Source organism: Microcaecilia unicolor, chromosome 12 (assembly GCF_901765095.1).
Source record: "Microcaecilia unicolor chromosome 12, aMicUni1.1, whole genome shotgun sequence".
NCBI classification, from domain to species: domain Eukaryota; kingdom Metazoa; phylum Chordata; class Amphibia; order Gymnophiona; family Siphonopidae; genus Microcaecilia; species Microcaecilia unicolor.
In genome coordinates this window covers 11817953-11845300 of record NC_044042.1, presented here as the reverse complement: position 1 = coordinate 11845300, position 27348 = coordinate 11817953, and the positions used below count along the sequence as shown (strand labels likewise).

The following is a 27348-nucleotide window of genomic DNA, read 5'->3' as shown; positions in this document are numbered from 1 at the left end:
TTACCATTTCTTGCCTACTTTCCTATAGGGAAAAATACGTTACTAATGTTTAATAATTATAGCTATTATGGAGAAGCCCGCATTAGAAATAGTGACGCAGCCGTGTGCAAATTTTTGTAATTGAAGGAAATGAGGTGTCATGTAAACTAAGAGATTTTATTGGGGCTTTTTTTTTTTTTGTAATTTTTTGGCAAAGTAATTTTCATCGTTCATATATAGTTTTCCATAACTTTAAACGTAATCTTGTGGCAATGCCAGTCATTCTGAGAATCACACTTTTCTCTAGTGTCAGAGTAGCTTCATAAGATTTGTTTCAGGAGGGTGCGGCATACTTAAACAAGAACAAAAAAAAACACGGATAGAAGAGTATAAAATATGTATATTCAGCGTAAAAACGCTTACAAAGGAGACGGGATAGTGCGGGGCAGACTTATACGGTCTGTGCCAGAGCTGGTGGTTGGGAGGCGGGGCTGGTGGTTGGGAGGCGGGGATAGTGCTGGGCAGAGTTATACGGTCTGTGCCAGAGCTGGTGGTTGGGAGGCGGGGATAGTGCTGGGCAGACTTATACGGTCTATGCCAGAGCCGGTGGTTGGGAGGCGGGGCTAGTGCTGGGCAGACTTATACGGTCTGTGCCCTGAAGAGCACAGGTACAAATCAAAGTAGGGTATACACAAAAGTAGCACACATGAGTTGTCTTGTTGGGCAGACTGGATGGACCGTGCAGGTCTTTTTCTGCTGTCATCTACTATGTTACTAAATATGAGCAGCACCTGCAAAGGACTGCTAACTCCAGACTCCGTTCCTTTTATCTTGCTGCACCTTATGCCTGAAATAGACTTCCTGAGCCAGTACGTCAAGCTCCATCTCTGGCCATCTTCAAATCTAGGCTAAGAGCCCACCTTTTTGGTGCTGCTTTTAACTCCTAACTCCTATCCACTTGTTCAACAGCCATGTCTGTTTTATCATTCCCACTTGTAGTAATTCCCTTATCCCTTATATGTCCTGTTTGTCCTAATTAGATTGTAAGCTCTGTGGAGCAGGGACTGTCTCTTCATGTGCAGTGTACAACGCTGTGTACATCTAGTAGCTCTGTAGAAATAAGTAGTAGTATATGTAGGTATTACCCTATTTGAATATTTCATTAAAATGTTTGCTTACCTTTCCTGGACAAATGGATATAGAGAGCGTTTTACTGAATTAACAATATATTGTTCAATTATCTTTTGAGAGTCTCACACCCTTCATCAGGCCTCATTTTGTGAAACTCTCAAAAGCACAGTAAAAAAAAATATGTATATTGTCTGTGCATTCAGCAGCACTGAAACACAAACTACATTGCTTTTTCTTGGTCAGAAATGTAAAAACAAATTTGGTTTTCACCAGAAGAGCCTGTAAACTCCTTGTTTCTGCTAAGTCAGCTCTCCAAGTCTCCCCTGAACATGTTCCCCATCAGCCCAGACACAAGCACAACACTTGTGATCCTACTCAATTGCCCTCCCCTTGTTCCTTCTCACCCAGTACTTCCCTCGCCCTTAATTGTCTTGTCTGTCTGTATTATTTTAGATTGTAAGCTCTATTGAGCAGGGACTGTCTCTTTGTGTCAGGTGTTCAGCGCTGCGTACGTCTGGTAGCGCTATACAAATGCTAATAATAATAATAATAATAATCTCTCTCAAGCCACCTCTTCTCCCTCCCTCCCTCCCTGTTCACAATGGTGTGCTCTCCCCCCCCCCCCCCCCCCCCCCCACCTCACATACCCGGGAGTTCCGGTCGCTACTTCATGCCCAGCAGTCATTCTCTGGTGCTGATGCTGGTGAAGACAGGCCGCCTTCATCCCTGGCTTCTCCAGCATGACCCACAGAGGACAGAGCCTTCTTCCTTCCCCCGCAATGCAGAGAGTGCACACTTAATGCTGTAGAATCTGCTTCTGCACTCTGCCTTATACTCCCTACGCTAGTGCCTGGGCTGGTGTGCATACAGCACTTATTAGCAACAAACAGCTTATCCTCGACCGCTATTATAGATAGGCTGGTATAAAAAAAAAAAGTACCAGGTTGCAGCCAGTGGGTGGGATATGGCTGTTTTTCATTTTCAGTCTTGGATTTTAACCCATGTCTTTCTCAGTAGTCCAAGGTGAATTACATTCAGGTAGTGTGTTCAATCTTCCATTCCAGCTGCACTGGGGATTTTTGTGCCAGATCACTGACCTGGAGTCTTTTAAAATTTATTTCGCGGGAAAAGAATATCTTCCATTAGTTCCAATCTTGTGCCTTTGTCTTTCTTTAACAAAGATGAGCACATGGTCAAAAGAAGAAAGATAAAAGTATGAGGAAGGCTGCCACCGAATCTGCAACCGAATTTGTTTGAAAATTTACATAGAGGCGCATAATTGAACGAAAACGTCTATCTCCATGGGCGTTTATCTCCGAGAACGGGTCCGTGAAGGGGCGGACCAAACCGTATTTTCGAAAAAAATAGACGTCCATGTTTTATTCGACAATTTGTGAGCTGGGCGTTTTTGTTTTTCAGCGATAATGGAAAATGAAAGCGCCCAGCTCAAAAACAAATAAATCCAAGGCATTTGTTCGTGGGAGGAGCCAGGATTCGTAGTGCACTGGTCCCCCTCACATGCCAGGACACCAACCGGGCACCCTAGGGGGCACTTTTACAAAAAACAAAAAAAAAAGGTAAAAGAGCTCCCAGGTGCATAGCACCCTTCCCTTTTGTGTTGAGCCCCCCCAAATCCCCCTCAAAACCCACTGCCCACAAGTCTACACCATTACTATAGCCCTAAGGGGTGAAGGGGGGCATGTGGGTACAGTGGGTTTGGGGAGTTTGGACGACTAAGCATTAAGCAGCACAATTGTAACAGGTAGGGGGGGATGGGCCTGGGTCCACCTGCCTGAAGTCCACTGCACCCCCTAAAAACTGCTCCAGGGACCTGCATACTGCTGCCAGGGAGGTGGGTATGACATTTGAGGGTGAAAATAAAAAGTTGTGAAACATCATTTTTTGTGGTGGGAGGGGGTTTGTGACCACTGGGGGAGTCAGGGGAGGTCATCCCCGATTCCCTCTGGTGGTAATCTGGTCATTTAGGGCACTTTTTGGGGCCTTATTCGTGAAAAAACAGGGTCCAGGAAAAGTGCCCTAAATTCTAGCTACAAATGCATACTTTTTTTTTTCCATTATCGGCAAAAGGCGCCCATCTCTCCTCGGCCGATAACCACGCCCCAGTTCCACCTTCGCCACGCCTCCGACACGCCCCCGTCAACTTTGTACGCTTCCGCGATGGAGTGCAGTTGAAAACGTCCAAAATCGGCTTTCCATTATACCGATTTATTCGTTTTTGTGAGATAAACGTCTATCTCCCGATTTGGGTCGAAAGCTAGGCGTTTTTCTCTTTCAATTATAAGGTGGATAGTAACATAGTAGATGACAGATAAAGCCATCCAGTCTGCCCAACAAGATAAACTGCTAGCATAAGATTTGATATATATACTTGATCTTGATTTGTCCTTGCCATTTTCAAGGCTCAGAGAAAAAGGTAAGTAAAAATAAACCCATTGTTTTTTTTTCCACCTGCCAGTTTGGGTGAGAAGAGGAATTTCATGGATATAAGGCAGATAAGGACAGAGGCCAAAATACTGGAGAAGGAGAAAGAATCCCATTATTGAAAAGGCACTACACTGAGTGGTGTCAGTTTAGTGGGGGGGGGGGGGGGGGGAGTTAGATCTCTGGGTGGAGGAGTGGCCTAGTGGTTAGGGTGATGGACTTTGGTCCTGAGGAACTGACTTTGATTCCCACTTCAGGCACAGGCAGCTCCTTGTGACTCTGGGCAAGTCACTTAACCCTCCATTGCCCCATGTAAGCCGCATTGAGCCTGCCATGAGTGGGAAAGCGCAGGGTACAAATGTAACAAAAATAAAATAGATACTATTGGAGATTCTACATGGAATGTTGCTACTATTGAAGATTCTATATGGAATGTTACTACTATTGGAGATTCTACTTGGAATGTTGCTACTATTGGAGATTCTATATGGAATGTTACTACTATTGGAGATTCTACATGGAATGTTGCTAGTGGAATAGCAGAATCTCAAATAGTAGCAACAGTGGAGGAGTGGCCTAGTGGTTAGGGTGGTGGACTTTGGTCCTGGGGAACTGAGGAACTGAGTTCGATTCCCACTTCAGGCACAGGCAGCTCCTTGTGACTCTGGGCAAGTCACTTAACCCTCCATTGCCCCATGTAAGCCGCATTGAGCCTGCCATGAGTGGGAAAGCGCAGGGTACAAATGTAACAAAAATAAAATAGATACTATTGGAGATTCTACATGGAATGTTGCTACTATTGAAGATTCTATATGGAATGTTACTACTATTGGAGATTCTACTTGGAATGTTGCTACTATTGGAGATTCTATATGGAATGTTACTACTATTGGAGATTCTATATGGAATGTTGCTATTCCACTAGCGACATTCCATGTAGAAGGCTGCGCAGGCTTCTGTTTCTGTGAGTCTGACGTCCTGCACATACGTGCAGGACGTCAGATTGTGCAGGACGTCAGACTCACAGAAGCAGAAGCCTGCGCGGCCACATTGGTGATCTGCAAGGGCCATGTAGAATCTCAAATAGTAGCAAAAGTGGAGGAGTGGCCTAGTGGTTAGGGTGGTGGACTTTGGTCCTGGGGAACTGAGTAACTGAGCTCGATTCCCACTTCAGGCACAGGCAGCTTCTTGTGACTCTGGGCAAGTCACTTAACCCTCCATTGCCCCATGTAAGCCGCATTGAGCCTGCCATGAGTGGGAAAGCGCAGGGTATAAATGTAACAAAAAAATAAATTAAAGTGAAAATACATTATCCTATTGTACTAATATCGTTCTTGGCGTCCAAAAGAGAGATTTGAGGGATAGAGCAGTGGGGTAGCTACGGAGGACCTGGGCCCCCTCCAAAAAAATAATTTCCTGTGGCCCCATGGTCTCCAACCTCCACCAACAACGCCGTTGTCCGATGTCTGCCCTGCTCCGTCTTCCCCTCACGGCCGGCACGCTTTTTTTTTTTAGAGAAGCTGAGCATGCTCAATTTCATTCAAAGGAGCGTGCAGGATGTGAGGGGAAGACGGAGCAGGGCAGGCGTCATGGTGGTGCCAGAGACCGGCGCTGGACAACGCTTCAGAGTAAAGAGCTGTAACCCTGGAATTAAGGAGCATCAATTAAAGGTTTTTTTTTTTTTTAATTTAAAACTGTGTTGGCATGATTAAGGAACAGGAGATGACCTCACTTGAAACACACTGTTTTCCTCTCGTTGCTGGACCAGATTAGGATTCATTGTGCTGAGTACTTAGCTACATTTTCTACTCTTTAAAACAAGAAATATTTGTGTATTGGAACACTGTTGCCCCAAGCCATCCTTGTCAGATTTGAAAATTTTCTTACTTTAAGTTGAAGATTGCATTCCTATTTGGGTTTAAGATTATGATCATAGGAAGGATGAAATAGGAATATTTAATTTGAGCTTATTTTTTCTCTCTCTCTCTTTTTATATTTGTTTTTATTTTAGCATTCAGAATAATCCCCTATCCATTAGAGAAGGGTCATCTTTTTTACCCCTATCCCAGCTGTACAGAGACTGCAGACAGAGAACTCTTGCCTGGTAAGCACATTTTTCTTAAGCCAAAATGCCACTCGCCTGCTTCTTCCCGTCTTTGGAGAAAGGGAGGGGGGAAGATTTTTAAAGGGGGTAAAGTTTCAGTAGAGTTAATAATTTTTCATTATTTATGTGCTGGGTGGGTGGGAGGGAAGCAAAGAACTAAACCTTATTCCCACAGTCCACCAGGGAACTCTGCCTCCCTCCCCTGGCCCAGTCATTTTTCAAGGCCTTACGGCCTCTTAAGTCAGTTGCTCGGGGATCATCACCAGGCACCTGGTGAGAGGATTAGCTATTCCTCTTGAGATGCAGTTTTGAAGTAGTGCAGTGTAGAAAGATTTTTGTTTGGTTTGGTTTACAAGCTGTATTACTGGTTGGCATGATAATGAGCCTCTTTGCATGCCGCACTGCTCTTTGCTTTTCCTTATGCTGCAACAGATTGGTTTTCATAGTTAAGCTGCAAAATCATCCGGTCACTCATGGTATCAGGAAATATCACATGTTTGGGAATCAGTGTGCGTTATTTGCCAATACCATGAGTTCTTGTGATTTCACAAGATTGGTGAGCTTGCCCAAGGTCACACACAGTTGACAGAGGGCAATTTTGAACCCATGTCCCAGGGCTTTCTTGAATCTTTTTTTTGTTTTTTTCAATTTATTGTATGTGCACATTCCTTAAAGCTGTAAATGTTGTACAGTAGATAAAGGGAAGTGGACCAATGGACTCCAGGGAGACGGGATACTGATGTACAAAAGTACCACTTTATTCACAGACTCAACACAGTACTTACTGTGTGTCACTTATCAGCCCTACCACTGCAATTTCCCCACCCCCTAGCTGTCTGTTTGTCTGTCCAATTTAGATTGTAAGCTCTGTTGAGCAGGGTCTGTCTTTTCATGTTAATTTGTACAGCACTGCGTAAGTCTAGTAGCGCTATAGAAATGTTTAATAGTAGTAGTAGTAGTACTGTGTTTCGGTCACAGGCCTGCCTCAGGAGTCTTAAATGATTCTGGTACTAGGAATCGATCTGAAGGTCAAATGGTTAAATGGTCTTTAGAAAGACCTTTGAGGATTTATAAGTGGACTTATTAACAATATATGTTATAGTCTACAGCCTTTTGTTAAAGAAGTTTTGAGATCCTGTAGAAGAGTTTTTTTTGAGTGGCAGTGATCTTTATTTCCGTCCTACCAGCCATATCAGAAGAAGTTATAATGGTTATGTTAAAACTTCCCATCCCCCCCCCCCCCCCCCCCCCCTCACAGTCTGTTGGGCTGAAACATGGAAGAGAGAGAGAATGGCTCATATTAGCCAATGGCCATCTCCATGGGTTCTCCTCTTATTCTTTGGCCAGTAAGAGTTATTTGAATTCCTTTGGCATGGCACGTGGGGAGGAAGGTCATGGTGAGGTGGCTGACACTCCTGGCAAGAAAATAAGAATAAGGAAGACAACTTTCAAGTTTGTGAAATGTTTGGTATACCACCCTCGAGGAACCTTTCAGAGCACTTTACAATTGTAGCATATAATTAAAAAGAAAAAAAGAATTTAAATGGGAACTACATTTGTAGACAGGACAGAGAGAGAGAGTCAGAGTTACTGTAGAGTTGGGTGGAGGAGTGGCCTAATGGTTAGTGCACTGGCCTTTGATCCTGGCAATCTTGGTTCGATTGCCACTGCAGTTCCTTGTGACCTTGGGCAAGTCACTTAACCCTCCATTGCCCCAGGTACAAATACTTAGATTGTAAGCCCTTTAGGGACAGAAATTATGCACATATAATGTGTATAGCGTTGCCTACATCTAGTAACACTATAGAAATGATGTAGTAGTAGTAGTAGAAGACCCACCTTCCTTGCCCCCAAGGCATCCCCCCAGCATGTAGGTCTCTGAAAAAGAAGATAAAATCTAGTTGGTGAAAGCATTTTTAAAAATAAATGTTTTCTGGCCGGTTTTAAAGTTCTCAAAAGATCGTTCCGAAAGCAAATATAGAGGAAGGGCTTTCCATCGTGAAGGGCCTGCTACAGTGAAATATTTTTGTTCTGACAAAAGTTGTAACAGATATGGAGGAAGGACAAGTAACAAACCAACTTAAGAGTACTCTGTACAAGTTAGACGCCATTTTGTAGTGTATGGTGCTCAGTTTAGCTATTTTCAGCATCATGATTTAACGCTCTGTTCCTGATGAAGCCTTGATGTTGGGGTGAAACGGAGGTGGCCCCCGTCGAACACTAAGATAAGAGTGCCTTATTCTCACTATTAAGTTAAGTGATGCTGTAAACTTAACAGTTTAGCAATTAAGAATCACATTTCTAGTTAAAGCAAATATTTGAAAAAATTCTAAAAAAATTAGTTTGTGGAGTTTTTTATACCCAGTGATAGAGTCTGGGCGTGTGTTACTTCTGTTATCAGTAACCTCGCTCTAAACCTGCGACAGTTGGTCCCAGGTTTCTGAGGGTTTTTCTCCACTTTCATGCACTTTCTTTGAAGCTCTGCTTCCTAGAGTCATTGTATATTTTGTAGCAACAGTGATTGTCCTGGTAATAGGCACATTTGACCCTTTGGCTGCACATTTCTCTTGTTCCTCATAGATTCAGTTACTTAATGAAGAATGTTATCAATAGAAATCAAACAAAATAAAACATGGAAAAGAAAATAAGATGATACCTTTTTTATTGGACATAACTTAATACATTTCTTGATTAGCTTTCGAAGGTTGCCCTTCGACAGATCGGAAATAAGCAAATGTTGGTAGATGACAGTATATACAGTGGTGGAAATAAGTATTTGATCCCTTGCTGATTTTGTAAGTTTGCCCACTGACAAAGACATGAGCAGCCCATAATTGAAGGGTAGGTTATTGGTAACAGTGAGAGATAGCACATCACAAATTAAATCCGGAAAATCACATTGTGGAAAGTATATGAATTTATTTGCATTCTGCAGAGGGAAATAAGTATTTAATCCCTCTGGCAAACAAGACCTAATACTTGGTGGCAAGACCCTTGTTGGCAAGCACAGCGGTCAGACGTCTTCTGTAGTTGATGATGAGGTTTGCACACATGTCAGGAGGAATTTTGGTCCACTCCTCTTTGCAGATCATCTCTAAATCATTAAGAGTTCTGGGCTGTCGCTTGGCAACTCGTAGCTTCAGCTCCCTCCATAAGTTTTCAATGGGATTAAGGTCTGGTGACTGGCTAGGCCACTCCATGACCCTAATGTGCTTCTTCCTGAGCCACTCCTTTGTTGCCTTGGCTGTATGTTTTGGGTCATTGTCGTGCTGGAAGACCCAGCCACGACCCATTTTTAAGGCCCTGGCGGAGGGAAGGAGGTTGTCACTCAGAATTGTACGGTACATGGCCCCATCCATTCTCCCATTGATGCAGTGAAGTAGTCCTGTGCCCTTAGCAGAGAAACACCCCCAAAACATAACATTTCCACCTCCATGCTTGACAGTGGGGACGGTGTTCTTTGGGTCATAGGCAGCATTTCTCTTCCTCCAAACACGGCGAGTTGAGTTCATGCCAAAGAGCTCAATTTTTGTCTCATCTGACCACAGCACCTTCTCCCAATCACTCTCGGCATCATCCAGGTGTTCACTGGCAAACTTCAGACGGGCCGTCACATGTGCCTTCCGGAGCAGGGGGACCTTGCGGGCACTGCAGGATTGCAATCCGTTATGTCGTAATGTGTTACCAATGGTTTTCGTGGTGACAGTGGTCCCAGCTGCCTTGAGATCATTGACAAGTTCCCCCCTTGTAGTTGTAGGCTGATTTCTAACCTTCCTCATGATCAAGGATACCCCACGAGGTGAGATTTTGCGTGGAGCCCCAGATCTTTGTCGATTGACAGTCATTTTGTACTTCTTCCATTTTCTTACTATGGCACCAACAGTTGTCTCCTTCTCGCCCAGCGTCTTACTGATGGTTTTGTAGCCCATTCCAGCCTTGTGCAGGTGTATGATCTTGTCCCTGACATCCTTAGACAGCTCCTTGCTCTTGGCCATTTTGTAGAGGTTAGAGTCTGACTGATTCACTGAGTCTGTGGACAGGTGTCTTTCATACAGGTGACCATTGCCGACAGCTGTCTGTCATGCAGGTAACGAGTTGATTTGGAGCATCTACCTGGTCTGTAGGGGCCAGATCTCTTACTGGTTGGTGGGGGATCAAATACTTATTTCCCTCTGCAGAATGCAAATAAATTCATATACTTTCCACAATGTGATTTTCCGGATTTAATTTGTGATGTGCTATCTCTCACTGTTACCAATAACCTACCCTTCAATTATGGGCTGCTCATGTCTTTGTCAGTGGGCAAACTTACAAAATCAGCAAGGGATCAAATACTTATTTCCACCACTGTATAAGTGAAACGTCAAAGCATTTTAGTGACAGTCTAACAGGATAGGCGAGAGACAGGAAGAGTCGGGTAGATGAGGGACAGGGAGATCTGCATGGAGACAGGAGGGTGACAAAGCAGTACAGTAGGAAAAAGCACATTTGCTTATTTCCGATCTGACGAAGAAGGGCAACCTTCGAAAGCTAATCAAGTTATGTCCAATAAAAAAAGGTATCATCTTATTTTCTTTTCCATGTTTTATTTTGTTTGATTTCTATTGATAATCTTTAAGAGTGGACTAACACGGCTACCACACTCCTCTACTTAATGAAGAATGAAAAGCTAATAGGCTTATTTTTTTGGATTTTCTTCCTTACAGCATTCCATGAGGTCTCGGTATACCCCAAAAAGGAACTACCATTTTTCATCCATTTCACGGCTGGGTTGTGTTCCTTTACAGCAATGCTGGCTTTGCTCACACACCAGTTCCCAGAACTCATGGGCGTCGTTGTGAAAGCTGTAAGTATAGCCCCCAAGGATCCTCTCCGAATACAGAGAGGCCATCGGAGTACGTAAGCCAGAGAACTCCGGGATCAAATCCGTAGCCAATTACTGTTGTATTTTTATGCCCTGTTTATCCAAATAAATTCAAATTTGTTCTGTTAAAACAGAAGGGATTTGAATTTATCTGGATTTAGCGCGCACATTTTTTTTTGTTTTCTGTTGTAGCTCAAGGCGAGTAAAATTCGGGTACAGTAGGAAGAAGCATCTACAGTGGGGGAAATAAGTATTTGATCCCTTGCTGATTTTGTAAGTGTGCCCACTGACAAAGACATGAGCAGCCCATAATTGAAGGGTAGGTTATTGGTAACAGTGAGAGATAGCACATCACAAATTAAATCCGGAAAATCACATTGTGGAAAGTATATGAATTTATTTGCATTCTGCAGAGGGAAATAAGTATTTGATCCCTCTGGCAAACAAGACCTAATACTTGGTGGCAAAACCCTTGTTGGCAAGCACAGCGGTCAGACGTCTTCTGTAGTTGATGATGAGGTTTGCACACATGTCAGGAGGAATTTGGTCCACTCCTCTTTGCAGATCATCTCTAAATCATTAAGAGTTCTGGGCTGTCGCTTGGCAACTCGCAGCTTCAGCTCCCTCCATAAGTTTTCAATGGGATTAAGGTCTGGTGACTGGCTAGGCCACTCCATGACCCTAATGTGCTTCTTCCTGAGCCACTCCTTTGTTGCCTTGGCTGTATGTTTTGGGTCATTGTCGTGCTGGAAGACCCAGCCACGACCCATTTTTAAGGCCCTGGCGGAGGGAAGGAGGTTGTCACTCAGAATTGTACGGTACATGGCCCCATCCATTCTCCCATTGATGCGGTGAAGTAGTCCTGTGCCCTTAGCAGAGAAACATCCCCAAAACATAACATTTCCACCTCCATGCTTGACAGTGGGGACGGTGTTCTTTGGGTCATAGGCAGCATTTCTCTTCCTCCAAACACGGCGAGTTGAGTTCATGCCAAAGAGCTCAATTTTTGTCTCATCTGACCACAGCACCTTCTCCCAATCACTCTCGGCATCATCCAGGTGTTCACTGGCAAACTTCAGACGGGCCGTCACATGTGCCTTCCGGAGCAGGGGGACCTTGCGGGCACTGCAGGATTGCAATCCGTTATGTCGTAATGTGTTACCAATGGTTTTCGTGGTGACAGTGGTCCCAGCTGCCTTGAGATCATTGACAAGTTCCCCCTTGTAGTTGTAGGCTGATTTCTAACCTTCCTCATGATCAAGGATACCCCACGAGGTGAGATTTTGCGTGGAGCCCCAGATCTTTGTCGATTGACAGTCATTTTGTACTTCTTCCATTTTCTTACTATGGCACCAACAGTTGTCTCCTTCTCGCCCAGCGTCTTACTGATGGTTTTGTAGCCCATTCCAGCCTTGTGCAGGTGTATGATCTTGTCCCTGACATCCTTAGACAGCTCCTTGCTCTTGGCCATTTTGTAGAGGTTAGAGTCTGACTGATTCACTGAGTCTGTGGACAGGTGTCTTTCATACAGGTGACCATTGCCGACAGCTGTCTGTCATGCAGGTAACGAGTTGATTTGGAGCATCTACCTGGTCTGTAGGGGCCAGATCTCTTACTGGTTGGTGGGGATCAAATACTTATTTCCCTCTGCAGAATGCAAATAAATTCATATACTTTCCACAATGTGATTTTCCGGATTTAATTTGTGATGTGCTATCTCTCACTGTTACCAATAACCTACCCTTCAATTATGGGCTGCTCATGTCTTTGTCAGTGGGCACACTTACAAAATCAGCAAGGGATCAAATACTTATTTCCCCCACTGTATACTTGGTAGTTTTACAAAATTGGTTACTGATCTTGGCAGTTTTCTCTGTTTATGCCTTGCAATCACTGTAGACTGTAGTCCTAATTAGATTGTAAGCTCTGTGGAGCAGGGACTGCCTCTTCATGTTCAAGTGTACAGCGCTGCGTATGGCTAGTAGCACTATAGAAATGATAAGTAGTAGTAGTAGTCTTTGGGATTCCGGAATCTTGCTACTCTTTGGGATTCCGGAATCTTGCTACCCTTTGTCCTTATCCCTTATTTGTCCTGTCTGTCCTAATTAGATTGTAAGCTCTGTCGAGCAGGGACTGTCTCTTCATGTTCAAGTGTGCAGCGCTGCGTACGTCTAGTAGCGCTATAGAAATAAAGTAGTAGTAGACTTGTTTTGCGGAGGAGAATACCTGGCCACATAAATACACTTGGATATATCTGAGAATCAGAGCGTCTGCATCGGCCCTCTTCATGCACAAATTGCCATGTTACCTGGAGAGAATAGGTTTCAGGGGAAATTACACCCCGCCCCCGAGCTTTTCAATTTCCAACCTCTGTGTCAGCCAGAGAAGAAAAAAACATGAAAGCACAAACATAGGAAATCAGGTAACAGTATAAAAAAAATAGATGAATATAAAGAGACCTCTAGAATTGCCAGTGAATCTGGCCGTGGCAGGCCTGAAAGTGGGCCCCCTGTCCTCTGCTAATCTTTATGTGGAAAAATGCAGTTGGACATGCCAGTGATAAATTTCTGTGCAGCTCATAATTGGCTGACTGCAGAGTAACCGGGACTCTTAACTATCTGCTTGATTGATTCTGTGAGGACTGTGTTAACAGAATTGTATGATTTCCAGAAAGAGATAAAGTGGATTAAATGTTATGTTAATAGGGAAGAATCTAGTGCTGGAGACTTTACTTGGTTGTTTCAATTTAAAGGGAAAGAAAATGCATTTAGGAGTAACTGCTTTGCAGGTTGAGTCTGAAGCTCTTGGCCTTACAAACAGCGTAGCGGTTTAGGCTGACCTTGCCTCTGGTCTTCAGAACATGTTGACTGCAAGTGTGTCCCTGCAAGTTTCCCAGATGATTCCTATTGATTTATTTATTTGTTGCATTTGTATCCCACATTTTCCCACCTATTTGCAGGCTCAGTGTGGCTTACATTAATCCGTGATGGCGATCGCCATTTCCGGAATGAGGAATACAAAGTGGTATTGCATTAAAGTTCAGAAGTGACAGAGTAGATTAAGCAATCATGTATACAGAATTCATTTTCGGAATAAAAAATAAAGTGGTATCGCATTAAAGTTCGTTAGTGACAAAGTGAATGAAGCAGTCGAGTGTAGAGAGTTTGGCTTTTTCCTGTTCTGGTATTTAGGATGCCTTATTGAGCAGGTTGTTTTTTAGTGATTTTCGGATGTTTGTTAGGCCGTGTATTGTTTTTGTGGCTTTTGGTAGTGCATTCCATAGTTGCGTGCTTATGTAGGAGAAGCTGGATGCATATGTTAATTTGTATTTTAGTCCTTTGCAGCTGGGGTAGTGGAGATTCAGGAATGTGCGTGCTGACCTTTTTGTGTTCCTGGGTGGTAGGTCCATGAGGTCTGACATGTAGACCGGGGCCTTACCGTGAATGATTTTATGAACCAGAGTGCAGATTTTGAACACAATACGTTCTTTAAGTGGGAGCCAGTGTAGTTTTTCTCTTAAGGGTTTGGCGCTTTCGTATTTCGTTTTTCCGAATATGAGTCTGGCTGCTGTGGTTTGGGCAGTTTCTAGTTTCTTAATGATTTGTTCTTTGCATCCAGCATAGATTGCATTGCAAGTAATCTAGGTGGCTTAGCACCAATGATTGTACCAGGCTGCAGAATATTTCTAGGAATATTCCTAGGATAGGTTACATGAAGTTTCTAGTTCTAATTTTGGAATGAGGCAGTACTATGAGTCCATGAGTGTAATTGCTCAGTGTGTTCTAGGTGACATGGATTTGTCCGCTGACTCCATGTATAGAACTCTAGCTGGAAAGGCACATGCTGGTTATCTATATTGATGCTAGTCTGTTACAGCTATCTCAGCACAGACCTGCGTGCTGACCTTTGCCCTGCCAAGTCACCGGAAAAAGCACAGGCTTCCAAAAGCAAGACTCTCTTTTAGACCGCACACCTGAACTTCTGCAAGCGTAAACTCTATTTCGTGTCTGCTGGGTTCTCTTGGCTCCAGGAAAATGGCATGTGGGTTACTGGCAGAACACAGATCAAGTTTGTACATTAAAGCGGGTGAGAGGCAGGGAGCTTGGCTGTAGGGGGAGGTTTGGGGCGACTGGGCTGGAGGAAGAAAGCCAAATGGGGTAGGGAGAAAATATCATTCCCCCCGTTTAGCCCCTGGGATTTATAATACATAGAACCTTCCAAATAATGTTTTTAGAGGCCAGTGTGTACAGTAAAAGTGGCCTTTCTTGCGAAGAGGTCAAATGCAGAAAGGCTTAATTCCACACCAATCAGGAACCTAATGATGTGCGAATTTAAAACAAACAGAAGCTGCGCATACCACAAGCTTCTTGTGTGCATCTCCAGACAAAAAGGAAAGTGCAGGCAACACGTTAGCGCTGGTGACTATTAGCCTCACAAAAATGTCTTGCTTGTAAAAGTTTTGCGAGGCTGATATTTAGGTGCAGACGAATAGAAGTTGATGTGTACTCACACTTTTTTTTATTTCTGGACATGTGTGCGTGATCTGCTACTTCATTTCATTTTTGAAACTTGCAGGCACGTCTTTCTAGTTGCAAATGAAGACAAAACTGGCAGTTAAATTTCAAAAAACTGGTATAAATCTTGTCCACTAACCCTTCAACTTTGCCCAGGACTTAGCAAAAAATTTCTTGCGTTGTGCCACTGTTGTTCTCTGCATTGCATGGAATTCATCAATGTGCTCTTTACCGTACGTTTTAATGCAGCCATGCTCAACCCCTTCCTGCATTGTGCAGCCACTAATGTGCTTGTAAACCCCACAATAACCATGCGGCTAGGCTCATGGTAGCTTTCTGCATTGGACCTGTAGTGCTGCTTCTAGTCAAACTCCTTCCATTCCTCAAAAAGCTGTCCAATATCTCTGAATTATCACTTTTGTTAGCTTTGTAAAACAGGAGAACATCACCACGGTGGCTTATGAAAAAAGGTGGAATTCTCTCACCTGTTGGAAGCTCTCTATCCTTGGAGCATAACAAGAACAGAGAGCATGAAAGTGGCATAGAGTTCAAACGGGTGCAGGATTCACCAGTGATTGAACTGTCCCAGGTCTGAGGAGCTCTCCTCCTGCAGTGCGTTGGGAACATGTAAATTAAGCTTGTTGACTTGATCCTCAAGAAGAAAAGGCGGGTGGTGAACCTTTAATTGCTGTCTGGCAACTTGCACTGAAATTTAACTCAAGGAGAAAATGTTTTTCTTTAAACGTTATTTTCTCCATCATTTTAGGACTTGTCTTACAAGCCCACTTTTGGATTGTATTGGCAGGGAAGAGGGGGAGCTTGAGCTGTGTGCCACCTCTGTTGCAAATCAGGGAGTGGAAGGGCTGCCTGGATCTGATTAAAAAACAAATTCCAGAGAAAAATAAACCTAGGTTAAAAATGTTTGTGGGTGACTACAGTTGGACTACAGTAAGCGCCTTGCCTTGTTTTTCTGACCAAAAATCACTTTTGCACAGTTACTGCAAAAGGAAAATGAAATATGATGCTCAGGATGTGTTCCTGTTTAACTGACAGATCATTCTCCATTGACATGCAGGGAAGTGTTTGCATGCTTTATGGTGATGATATGCGGAGAGAACCTTGATCCAACAGTCATTCCCCTTATGCTCAGGGAACCTGACAGCTCCAAAACGTGTGTGGGAATTTTTATGTTGCTGGTGGTGGAAGCAGCAGCATTCTTCCCCCCCCCCCCCCCCCCGGCTCAGACTAGTTTTTCTGCTTGTCCAAACATTTTTGCTTCACTTTCTTGTCCCCAAACAATTAAAGAAACAAAACTGTTTAATAGAATAAATACAGCAAACTCGGTGGAATACCTTCATGGTTGCAACTCCTCCTTCCCGAACAGACTTCCACTCCCTGGCGGAGCAGGACAAAACAGCAGAACTTTAAATAAAACAGATAAGCAAACAGCACAACAACAGGAGCTAAATGGGCACAATGACTGCAAGCCACAAGGAAAGCATAGCAGGCAGGCTCCTGTCACCCCACCTCACCCCCTCCCTACACTGAGGTGCATCACCATTATCCAATTCATGCTCAGTGCCTGCTGAAATAAAAAGGGATCCATCCAAGTTCTCTGTCTTCTGCTGCAGCCTGAGAGGCAGACCAGACCATAGTACATAGTAGAAGACGGCAGAAAAAGACCTGCACGGTCCATCCAGTCTGCCCAACAAGATAAATTCATATGTGCTACTTTTTGTATATACCCTACCTTGATTTGTACTTGTCCTCTTCAAGGCACAGACCGTATAAGTCTGCCCAACACCAGCCACGCCTCCCACCACCGGCTCTGGCACAGACCGTATAAGTCTGCCCAGCACTATCCCCGCCTCCCAATCACCAGTCCCGCATCCCACCACCGGCTCTGGCACAGACCGTATAAGTCTGCCCAGCACTATCCCCTCCTCCCAACCACCAGTAGCTACTGACATCTCTGCAGCTGTAAAAGGCTTGACAGACTTGTGGCATGTCACTGAGGGCTGCCAGCATTACAAAAAGAAATTATAGCTCTGCTCAAGGACACCTTTGCCCTATACATCCTAGAGATAATTGGCCATTTTGAGTAGGGAAGATAGTTGTTTTCTCTACTGTTCCCTCCCTCTTCCCCCCCCCCCCCCAAAAAAAATGCCCAAGTATGGAAGCAGGACATGCCAGTTCTCGGACCTATCTTTCATTCTCAATGCTATTGGCAGAGGTAGCAACCTAGCTGCTCCAGGGCCTACATCTCCCCAAGTGGACAAGTACTGTAGACTCTGGGAATCTCCTCTTCTCTGATACTAACCACTTCTGATTTCCTGAGAGTCCAAGGGGATCCTCAGTCTTTATACACACCATCATGATGGAGCACATTCCATTGGAGTACACGTGGGAAGAAGATACCACATGTACTCTTGTGTTGTCAGAAGTTCAGGAGATACTCCTAACATCAAGGAACTCTACTACCAGGAAGTCATTTCAGCTTAATTATACCTGCCTTACGTATTTGTGCAAGGTTAACAACCAGAAACCCTTTATGTGTTCTAGACAGTCACCCCCCCCCCCCCCCCCCGATATTCCAAACCATTTAACTGGCCAGGAACGGCACCTGGTCAGTTAAAATGGCACTTAACTGGCTATCCCTCAATATTCAGTGGGGAATAGCTGGTTATCACAGCTGAATATTCCTGGTTAGCACCTAGGAGATAATTGACCATATTGCGCAATATAGCTGGCTATCCCCGAATATTCATAGTAACATAGTAGATGGTGGCAGAAAAAGACCTGCATGGTCCATCCAGTCTGCCCAACAAGATAAACTCATATGTGCTACTTTTTCTGTATACCTTACCTTGATTTGTACCTGTCCTTTTCAGGGCACAGACCATGTAAGTCTGCCCAGCACTATCCCCGCCTCCCGCCACCGGCTCTGCCACCCAATCTTGGCTAAGCTCCTTAGGAGCCATTCCTTCTGAACAGGATTCCTTTATGTTTATCCCACGCGTGCTTGAATTCTGTTACCGTTGTCATTTCCACCACCTCCCGCGGGAGGGCATTCCAAGCATCCACTACTCTCTCCATGAAAAAATACTTCCTGACATTTTTCTTGAGTCTGCCCCCCTTCAATCTCATTTCATGTCCTCTCGTTCTACCTCCTTCGCATCTCCGGAAAAGGTTTGTTTGCGGATTAATACTTTTCAAATATTTGAACATCTGTATCATATCACCCCTGTTTCTCCTTTCTTCCAGAGTATACATGTTCAGGTCATCGTCTCTCCTCATACATCTTGTAAAGCAAATCCCTTACCATTCTCGTAGCTTTTCTTTGCACCGCTTCTATTCTTTTTACATCCTTCAAGGTTCGGCCTCCAAAACTGAACACAATACTCTAGGTGGGGCCTCACCAACAACTTATACAGGGGCATCAACACCCCCTTTCTTCTGCTGGTCACATTGACGTAGCCAGTTAACTTTAAACCAGCTAAAAATAAACTGGATATTCAATGTCAGTCACTGGAAACGGCCCGACATTGAATATCCGAGCTGACCACCGACCACAGGAGTTAGCTGGGCTCCCTCCCGCAGTCTGAATATGGGCCCCTCAATTTCTCGACTACTTTTTCCATTTCTCTCAGTCTGGATAATAGACTTCCTCCGAGCACTGTCATCTGGCAGCAGTTTCAGCCTATCGTGAACAGGCAGATGGAAGACCTGTATGTGTTCCACCCATAATCTCCAGATTTATGTGATGTTGTTCTGACACTCCTTGTGATCTTGTTGCTTCAGGTACAATCTCAGATCATGAGCCCTCAATTAACAGAGAAATACCTACTCTGTCTGAATGTTAACTCCCCTTGAGCTTAAAGCCAAAAAAATCCCTATCTCATGATTTCGAGATCCTACCGCATTGGTCTTTCTTATTGTCCTCGGATAATTTTTTGAAGCCCCTTTCAAACCTTTGGGCCTTGCACCCCTCAAGCACCTAACCTGGAAGGTAGTATTCTTGTGGCCATCGCTTCTGCTGAGAGGTCAACGAAGGTCAGGCTCTTGTCCATTACCCGCCCTACATGCAGTTGTTCCCAAACAGAGTAGTACTATGCACTCACCTCAAGTTTCTCCCCAAGCTGGTTTATGAATTCCACCTTAAACAGTTCATCTTCTGCTGGTTCTCTTACTGTCACTGCATTCTAGGAAGGCCGAAGAAACATTACACTTCTTGAACTGTAGATGTACCTTATTGTGCTCCATAGGTCACAAGTACTTGGCAAGATCCCAAAACAGTACAATACATTTTATGCTACTTATCCCAGAAATAAGCAGTGGATTTTCCCAAGCCCATTTAAATAATTGCTTATGGACTTTTCTTTTAGGAAGCTATCCAAACCTTTTTTTAAACTCTGCTAAGCTAACTGCTTTTACCACATTATCTGGCAATGAATTCCAGAGGTTAATTACACGTTGAGTGAAGAAATATTTTCACCAATTTGTTTTAAATTTACTACTTCATAGCTTCATTGCGTGTCCTCTAGTCCTAGTATTTTTGGAAAGAGTAAACAAGTGATTCACATCTGCCTGTTCCACTCCACTCAGTATTATATATCTCTATCATATCTCCCCTCAGCCCTCTTTTCTCCAAGCTGAAGAGCCCAAGCCGTTGCAGCCTTTCCTCAAAGGGAACCCTGGCTTGAAAGTAACTGAATGCATGCTCGCCAACTACAAGTCCAACTGCATCTGCTTTTGTTTTGAGCGTAGGTATCTAGTTGCTGGACTGAATTGACATCTAATAACTCCAGACTCGCTGTTGCCAGCCTCCATTCTGCATCGGTAAAGAGCAGCTGCTTGGTCCTCTATCTGTGCCTTAACCAAACACTATTGCTTAGATTCATCATTCACCTTGGCAGAGTATTAGCACAGCCTGGCCTGTGAAACCTCTTTGCTTAACTATCATAGGACCATGCCTACCAGCTTCCCATCATCCCCCGTTGTTGACTCCCCAGTGATCAAAAAGTCCACCGTGTGCAGACTGAATGTTGACAGAAAAAAACAGTTTCTTACCTGTAACAAGGGTTCTCTGTAGACATTGGAGAAATGCAGCCACACTTTCCTACCTTATTTATTTATAACATTTTTACCCCACATTAGCCAGAGAGTGACTCAGGTTCAATGTGGCTTACATAACAAACAATTAAATGAATGATGCGTATTAAAAATTACTACCTTCCTTTCTTCTGGTGTATGATTTTGGATAACCAAGCTATATATAGTCTGAGCCAGGGAAAAAGTGATGTCATTAGCACAGGAATCTTTCTGGTGTGCTCAGAAGCCACCAAAAGTTCACCTAGTATAACGATTCACCATAAAGTGTGTCTTCATTCTCCTCCCTTTGTAGGTAAATAAATTAACTTTTTCCGAGGGCAAGCAGGCTGCTTGTTCTCGCGTGTGGGTCGATGTCTGCGTCGGCCCAGGAATCGTTCGGCATTTTGCAAGCAAAATATAAAAAAGTTTTGCCAGAATCTTCTGGTGCGCGTGCAGCGCACACCTAACATGCACGGACTGATTTCCTGCCCGTTGAGTGAACGCGTTCCCTCAGTTTTTTCTTGCACGTGGCGGAGAGACAGCTTATTTCGGTTCGCTTCTTCGTTTTGGCCCAGGAACAGTCTTTCGCAATTTAAAGTTTTTGTTTCTTTTGTCATTTAAAAAAAAAAAAAAGAAATTTACCTTCCCATATCTTCTTACTTTTTTGTCCCTTTTTATAAGTTTTCTTTCATTTTCAAAGTGGCTGTTCTTTTAGCCTGCTTGACCAGGATTTTCTCTTGTGTCCGCCTTTTTTTTTCAAGGGCACAATCGCGTCTTTTGATTTTGCCGAAGCCGTTTTTCCTTCCATGTCATTCAAGACTCCCAGCGGCTTCAAACATTGTACTCTGTGCAACCGGACCATCTGAGGTACCGATACCCTTGTCCGGCGGCTCTCGACGAGTGCAACAGGGCCCTGCTTCCAGAGCTTCTGGAAGGATTGCTGCACCAGTCTGCTTCGGTGTCGGGGGTGCTTGCGCCTTCCGTACCGTCTGCTGCAGCAGCATCTGGCCCTTCGCCTATGGTGAGGTCCCCAACCTTGGTGCCGCCTGCCACCCAGGTCGACTCCCCTTCGACGTCGGTGGAGGAAGCTTCACCGGAGTCCAGGCAGGCATCAACTTCTCAGCACCGCCATTGAGGACGTTGTTGGCGTCGATGCAGGCTCAGTTTCGGACTGCTCTGAGGGATGTCTTGTCCGATACTGAAGATGAGCATTCATGGGAGGAAGAGGAGGATCCCAGGTACTTTTTCTTCTGACGAGTCCTATGGGATTCCCTCTGAACCTTCCCCTCCACTAGAAAGGAGACTTTTTCCACTGGAGAGTCTATCCTTTACCTCCTTTGTCTGGGAAATGGCTGCGGCTATTCCCTTCCCTATGGAGGTTGAGGATGAGCCCAGGGCTGAGATGCTCGAGGTCCTGGATTATCCTTCTCCGCCTAGAGGCTGCAACGGCTCCTTTGCATAATGTACTGAAGGAAGTCCTTATGCGAAACTGGTCGTTCCCGCTGTCTAATCCCGTGATCCCGAAAAAAACTGAATCCCAATATCGGATCCACGGTGAGCTTGGATTGATGAGGTCTCAGCTACCTCACAATTCCATGATGATGGACTCCGCCCTCAAAAGAGCTAAGAGCACTAGGGACTATGCCTCGGCGACCCCAGGCAGAGAATCTAGAACCTTGAACTCTTTTGGGAGGAAGGCGTATCAGGCTGCTATGCTCGCTGCCAAAATCCAGACATACCAGCTCTTCACGAGCATCCACTTGTGGAACTCGGTAAGGCAACTGTCCAGCTTGGTTGATGCACTCCCTCTGGAGCAGGCCAAGCCTTTTCGCCAGTTGTCAGGCAGCAGAAGGCATGTCGAAAATTCCTGGCCAAGGTACGTTCGACACTTTTGATGTAGCATCCAGGATCGCTGCCCAAGGTATAGTGATGCGCAGACTGCGTGTCTCTGACCTGGATCATTCGGTCCAGCAGCAGATGGCGGATGTTCCTTGCCAGGGGGATAACCTTTTTGGTGAGAAAGTAGAGGATCTGGTTGACCAGCTCAAGAAGCACAATAATGCTATGGATTCTCTCTCCCGCCGGGCGTCTTCTGCTACTACCTCCTCATCTAGGAGGTTTTTTGGAGGGAAGACGAGTGCTCCCTATTCCTATGGTAGGCGTAGGTACACTCCTTCTTCTCAGGCTCAGTCCCAGCGCACTCGTTCTCGTCATCAGCGTTCGCCTAAGGCCACTGCGGCTCCCCAGCAAAAGCAAAGGACGGGCTTTTGACTGGCTCCAGTTCAGCATAGCCTCAATAAACGTGTCCGTACTGGACAACTTGCCAGTTGGGGGGAGGTTAATGTTTTTTCACCAAAGGTGGCCTCTTATAACCTCCGACCGGTGGGTTCTTCAAATTGTCCGGTTAGGGTACACCCTCAATCTGGAATCCAAGCCTCATCTCACCCCAGTCCAACAATTGGAATTCATTGGAGCTCTGCTGAACACTCAGACAGCTCGAGCTTATCTTCCCGAGGCAAGGGCGGACAACCTTCTTTCCCTGCTGTCCATGGTTCAAGCGTCTCAGCAGGTCACGGCTCGGCAGATGTTGAGACTTCTGGGGCACATGGCCTTCACAGTTCATGTAACGCCCGTGGCATGTCTACATATGAGATCAGCTCAATGGACCCTAGCTTCCCAGTGGTATCAAGCTGCGGGGGATCTAGAGGATGTAATCCAATTGTCCACCGACTTTCGGAATTCTCTTCAGTGGTGGACGATTCGATCCAATTTGACGTCATTCTCACCCAGTTTATGAAAGCTCCTTTTGAGCTACTGAATTGCTGCCATCTGAAATACTTGACCTGGAAGGTCATTTTCTTGGTGGCTGTTACTTCATCTCATAGGGTCAGTGAGCTTCAGGCCTTGGTAGTGCATGCACCTTATATCAAGTTTCATCACAACAGAGTAGTCCTTCGCACGCACCCTAAGTTCCTGCCGAAGGTGGTGTCGGAGTTCCATCTGATCCAGTCAATTGTCTTGCCAACATTCTTTCCCCGTCCTCATACCTGCCCTGGCGAAAGCAGTTTGCATACCTTGGACTGCAAGAGAGCATTGGCCTTTTACGTGGAGCGGACGAAGCCCTACAGACAGTTCGCCGTTGTTTGTTTCTTTCGCTCCCAACAGGAGGGGAGTCACCATCGGAAAACGCACAATCTTCAATTGGCTAGCAGATTGCATTTCTTTCACTTATGCCCAGGCTGGGTTGACTGTAGAGGGCCATGTGACAGCTCATAATGTAAGAGCCATGGCTGCGTCAGTGGCTCACTTAAAGTCCGCCTCCACTGAAGAAATTTGCAAGGCTGCGACGAATCTGTTCGGGGTTTAAGATCCAGCTCCACCCCCCCTAGACCCATTTTTTGTTCTGTTCCAGGCTGCACTCTCAGTTGTTTATGGTTTCAGGTCTATCTATGTTATGTCCTCACCGTTGCGAGGCCTAATTGACCAATGTTCATTGTTTTGAGTGAGCCTGGTTGCTAGGGGTACCCCACATGTGAGAACAAGCAGCCTGCTTGTCCTCGGAGAAAGCGAAGATACATACCTGTAGCAGGTATTCTCCGAGGACAGCAGGCTGATTGTTCTCACAAACCCGCCCACCTCCCCTTTGGAGTTATTTGTTTCTCTTATGCTTTTTGATTTAACTGAGAGAACGCGTTCAAGCGACGGGCGGGAAATCAGTCCACGCATGCGCGGTGCGTGCTGCACGCTCGCCAGAAGACTTTTTTTTTTTTTTATATATTTTGCCTGCAAAATGCCGTCCAATTCCTGGGCCAACGCGGACGTCGACCCACATGTGAGAACAATCAGCCTGCTGTCCTCGGAGAATACCTGCTACAGGTATGTTATCTTCGCTTTATCCGAAGATGATGATCACTAATTGCCTGGTGAACTGTCATGGAATAAACACATCCTGAACTTTGTCAGCTTTTTCCGGTATACAGTAAGTATGTGTGCAAAACAACAGGTTTGAGCCAGAAGTCATAGAACTGCTACTTATTTGATTTTATTTATTTATTTGTAGCATTTGTATCCCACATTTTCCCACCTATTTGCAGGCTCAATGTGGCTTACATTTGCCGTAATGGCGGTTGCCATTCCGGACTACAAATATGCACATGGTTTTACAATCAAGTGCGTACAAACATGGTGAAAGAATACATTGTGATCTTGTGTAGGTGTCGGCATTGTGTAGTTGCTCAGGTGAGGACATTAGGGTGAGAGCATTAGTGTATGGCGGTAAGGTTAGTCGGCATTTTGTGGTTGCTTAGTAGTCGATATTAGATTAGAAGTGGTATTATTTGTTCATTAAGGTCATTGAGTTTGCTCGGTCGCGTGATTGGGGTCGGACCAATCTTAATCTTCTTTCTTATTGTTTGGTAATTAGGACGGTTGTTTGTTGTATGCCTTCTTGAATAAGTCAGTTTTCAGTAGTTTTCGAAAGATGGTTACCTCTTGCGTTATCTTTATGGTCTTCGGAAGCGCGTTCCATAGCTGCGTGCAAATGTAGGAGAAGCTGGTTGCGTAGGTGGACTTGTGTTTTAATCCTTTGCATTTGGGGTAATGGAGGTTGCAGGCAACTTGAAAAAAAAATTTTTATATAGATTTTTTTCTTCATATTGCAGGTGGACTCGTTTTTAGGCCACAACATTTGCAGCTTTCTAAAAACTTTGAATGACATGTGCTACAGTCCTTCTCGAATCTGAAGGCTTATAGGCTCAGCAGCTGCCCTTCTGTGCTTTAATTTTCTTTTGTAGGGTAAAAAAAAACCTCTTGTTTATACTCAATAAACAGGTGTCAGATAGTATGATTTAAAGCATGCTTTTTATCAGCTCTATCCCCAGCCTGGTATGCATCTGGTATTCCTGCCCACACTTTGATACTCTGCTTCCTTTGGAATTTATTGTTCAAGGAGTCCTGGCTGTTGGTGAGAAGCCGTCGAACGTTGCCTCTTTCTAGTTCCAGCATTTTGGAACCTAAACAAAATATGTCAGAACTTGGGGATTGGCCATTTGTATATATTATTTTGTATGTACCTTGCCCTCCCCTGTCTTTGAATAACATAGCAAGCTCTCCTGAATAATCCACCTGCTCCTTCGCCTTGACTAGTTGCAGTTTCTCGATGTTCCTGAGAACTGTCCTCACCTAATGTGATTTTAAGATCACAATCCACCTTATAATTGAAAGAGAAAAACGCCTAGATTTCGACCCAAATCGGGAGATAGACGTTTATCTCACAAAAACGAATAAATCGGTATAATGGAAAGCCGATTTTGGACGTTTTCAGCTGCACTCCATCGCGGAAGCGGACAAAGTTGACGGGGGCGTGTCAGAGGCGTGGCGAAGGTGGAATTGGGGCGTGGTTATCGGCCGAGGAGAGATGGGCGCCTTTCGCCGATAATGGAAAAAAAGTATGCGTTTGTAGCTAGAATTTAGGGCACTTTTCCTGGACCCTGTTTTTTCACGAATAAGGCCCCAAAAGGACCAGATTACCCCCAGAGGGAATCGGGGATGACCTCCCCTGACTCCCCCTGTGGTCACTAACCCCCTCCCACCACAAAAAATGATGTTTCACAACTTTTTATTTTCACCCTCAAATGTCATACCCACCTCCCTGGCAGCAGTATGCAGGTCCCTGGAGCAGTTGTTAGGGGGTGCAGTGGACTTCAGGCAGGTGGACCCAGGCCCATCCCCCCCCCCCCTACCTGTTACAATTGTGCTGCTTAATGCTTAGTCGTCCAACCCCCCCAAACCCACTGTACCCACATGCAGGTGCCCCCCTTCACCTCTTAGGGCTATAGTAATGGTGTAGACTTGTGGGCAGTGGGTTTTGAGGGGGATTTGGGGGACTCAACACACAAGGGAAGGGTGCTATGCACCTGGGAGCTCTTTTACCTTTTTTTTTTTTTTTTTTGTAAAAGTGCCCCCTAGGGTGCCCGGTTGGTGTCCTGGCATGTGAGGGGGACCAGTGCACTATGACTCCTGGCCCCTCCCACGAACAAATGCCTTGGATTTATTCGTTTTTGAGCTGGGCGCTTTCATTTTCCATTATCACTGAAAAACAAAAACGCCCAGCTCACAAATTGTCGAAGAAAACATGGACGTCTATTTTTTTCGAAAATACGGTTCGGTCCGCCCCTTCACGGACCCGTTCTCGGAGATAAACGCCCATGGAGATAGACGTTTTCATTCAATTATGCCCCTCAATGTGCTGCACTCTTCCCCTTCCTCTCCAGCCTGTCATTTCAGTTTTAAATCATAAGTATTAGGGAGAGAGCCTTGACCTCAGGTACAGCCAGATGACGTAGCTGTGGTTGGGGACAAGGCAAGGTATTTCAGCGACACTTTCCGGTTAAGTGCCACTGAATATCCCCACTTAGGTGGTAGGAAGCGATTTTGAGGGCAGGAGAGGCTGCTGCCCGCTTGAATCACTTTTGAAAATTGGCTCCTTACTGTGTAATTGTAATTTTATTCTTTGTGGTAGTCTCTATCATTTTGCCCAACTGGTAAGTGTGAATATTTGGGGAGAAGGAGAAATAAATTCTAGCTGTTGGTAGGTTACAAAATGATAAAGGAGATGGGACGCCTTCCCTATGGGGAAAGGCTAAAGCGGCTAGGGCTCTTCAGCTTGGAGAAGAGAGGCTGAGGGGAGATATGATAGAGGTCTATAAAATAATGAGTGGAGTGGAGTGGAACGGGTGATGTGAATCTCTTGTTGACTCTTTCCAAAGATACTAGGACTAGGGGGCACGTTTTGAAGCTAAAAGTAGTACATTTAAAATGAATCAGAAAATATTTCTTCACTCAACGTGTAATTAAACTCTGGAATTCATTGCCAGAGAATATGGTAAAACAGCTAGTTAAAAAAAAAGTTCGGATATCTTCCTAAACGAAGTGTCCATAAGTCATTATTAACATGGACTTGGGAAAATCCACTGCTTATTTCTGGGATAAGCAGCATAAAATGTATCGTACTGTTTTGGGATCTTGCCAGGTACTTGAGACCTGGATTGGCCACTGTTGGAAACAGGATGCTGGGCTTGATGGACCTTCAGTCCTAGTATGACAATGCTTATGTTCTTAAGGTAGGACCATACGCTCATTGTGGGAGCACAAGGTAACATCTTCCAGTCTAACTGTGGCATAGGAGGACAGATAGGGATGTAAATTCTCTCTAGATATGTCTA

General features: G+C 44.8%; 1 protein-coding gene and 1 long non-coding RNA gene across 4 annotated transcripts in view; one reads left to right on the top strand and one right to left on the bottom strand.

Moving 5' to 3' along the window:
- The window catches only part of ST7L (suppression of tumorigenicity 7 like), an 85063-nt gene that overhangs the window by 52228 nt on the left and 5487 nt on the right, over positions 1-27348 (top strand). For all 3 annotated transcript variants that reach the window (XM_030220371.1, XM_030220370.1, XM_030220369.1), the window contains exons 13-14: positions 5564-5656; positions 10363-10502. In XM_030220371.1, the coding sequence (XP_030076231.1) occupies positions 5564-5656; positions 10363-10502 (233 nt within the window). The remainder of the gene's footprint in view (positions 1-5563; positions 5657-10362; positions 10503-27348) is intronic.
- On the bottom strand, positions 13319-27113 carry LOC115481321. Its single transcript, XR_003943951.1, has 3 exons — positions 27016-27113; positions 22720-22721; positions 13319-13329 (listed from the first exon to the last, which is right to left on the bottom strand). It is a non-coding gene; the product is annotated as an uncharacterized LOC115481321 (long non-coding RNA).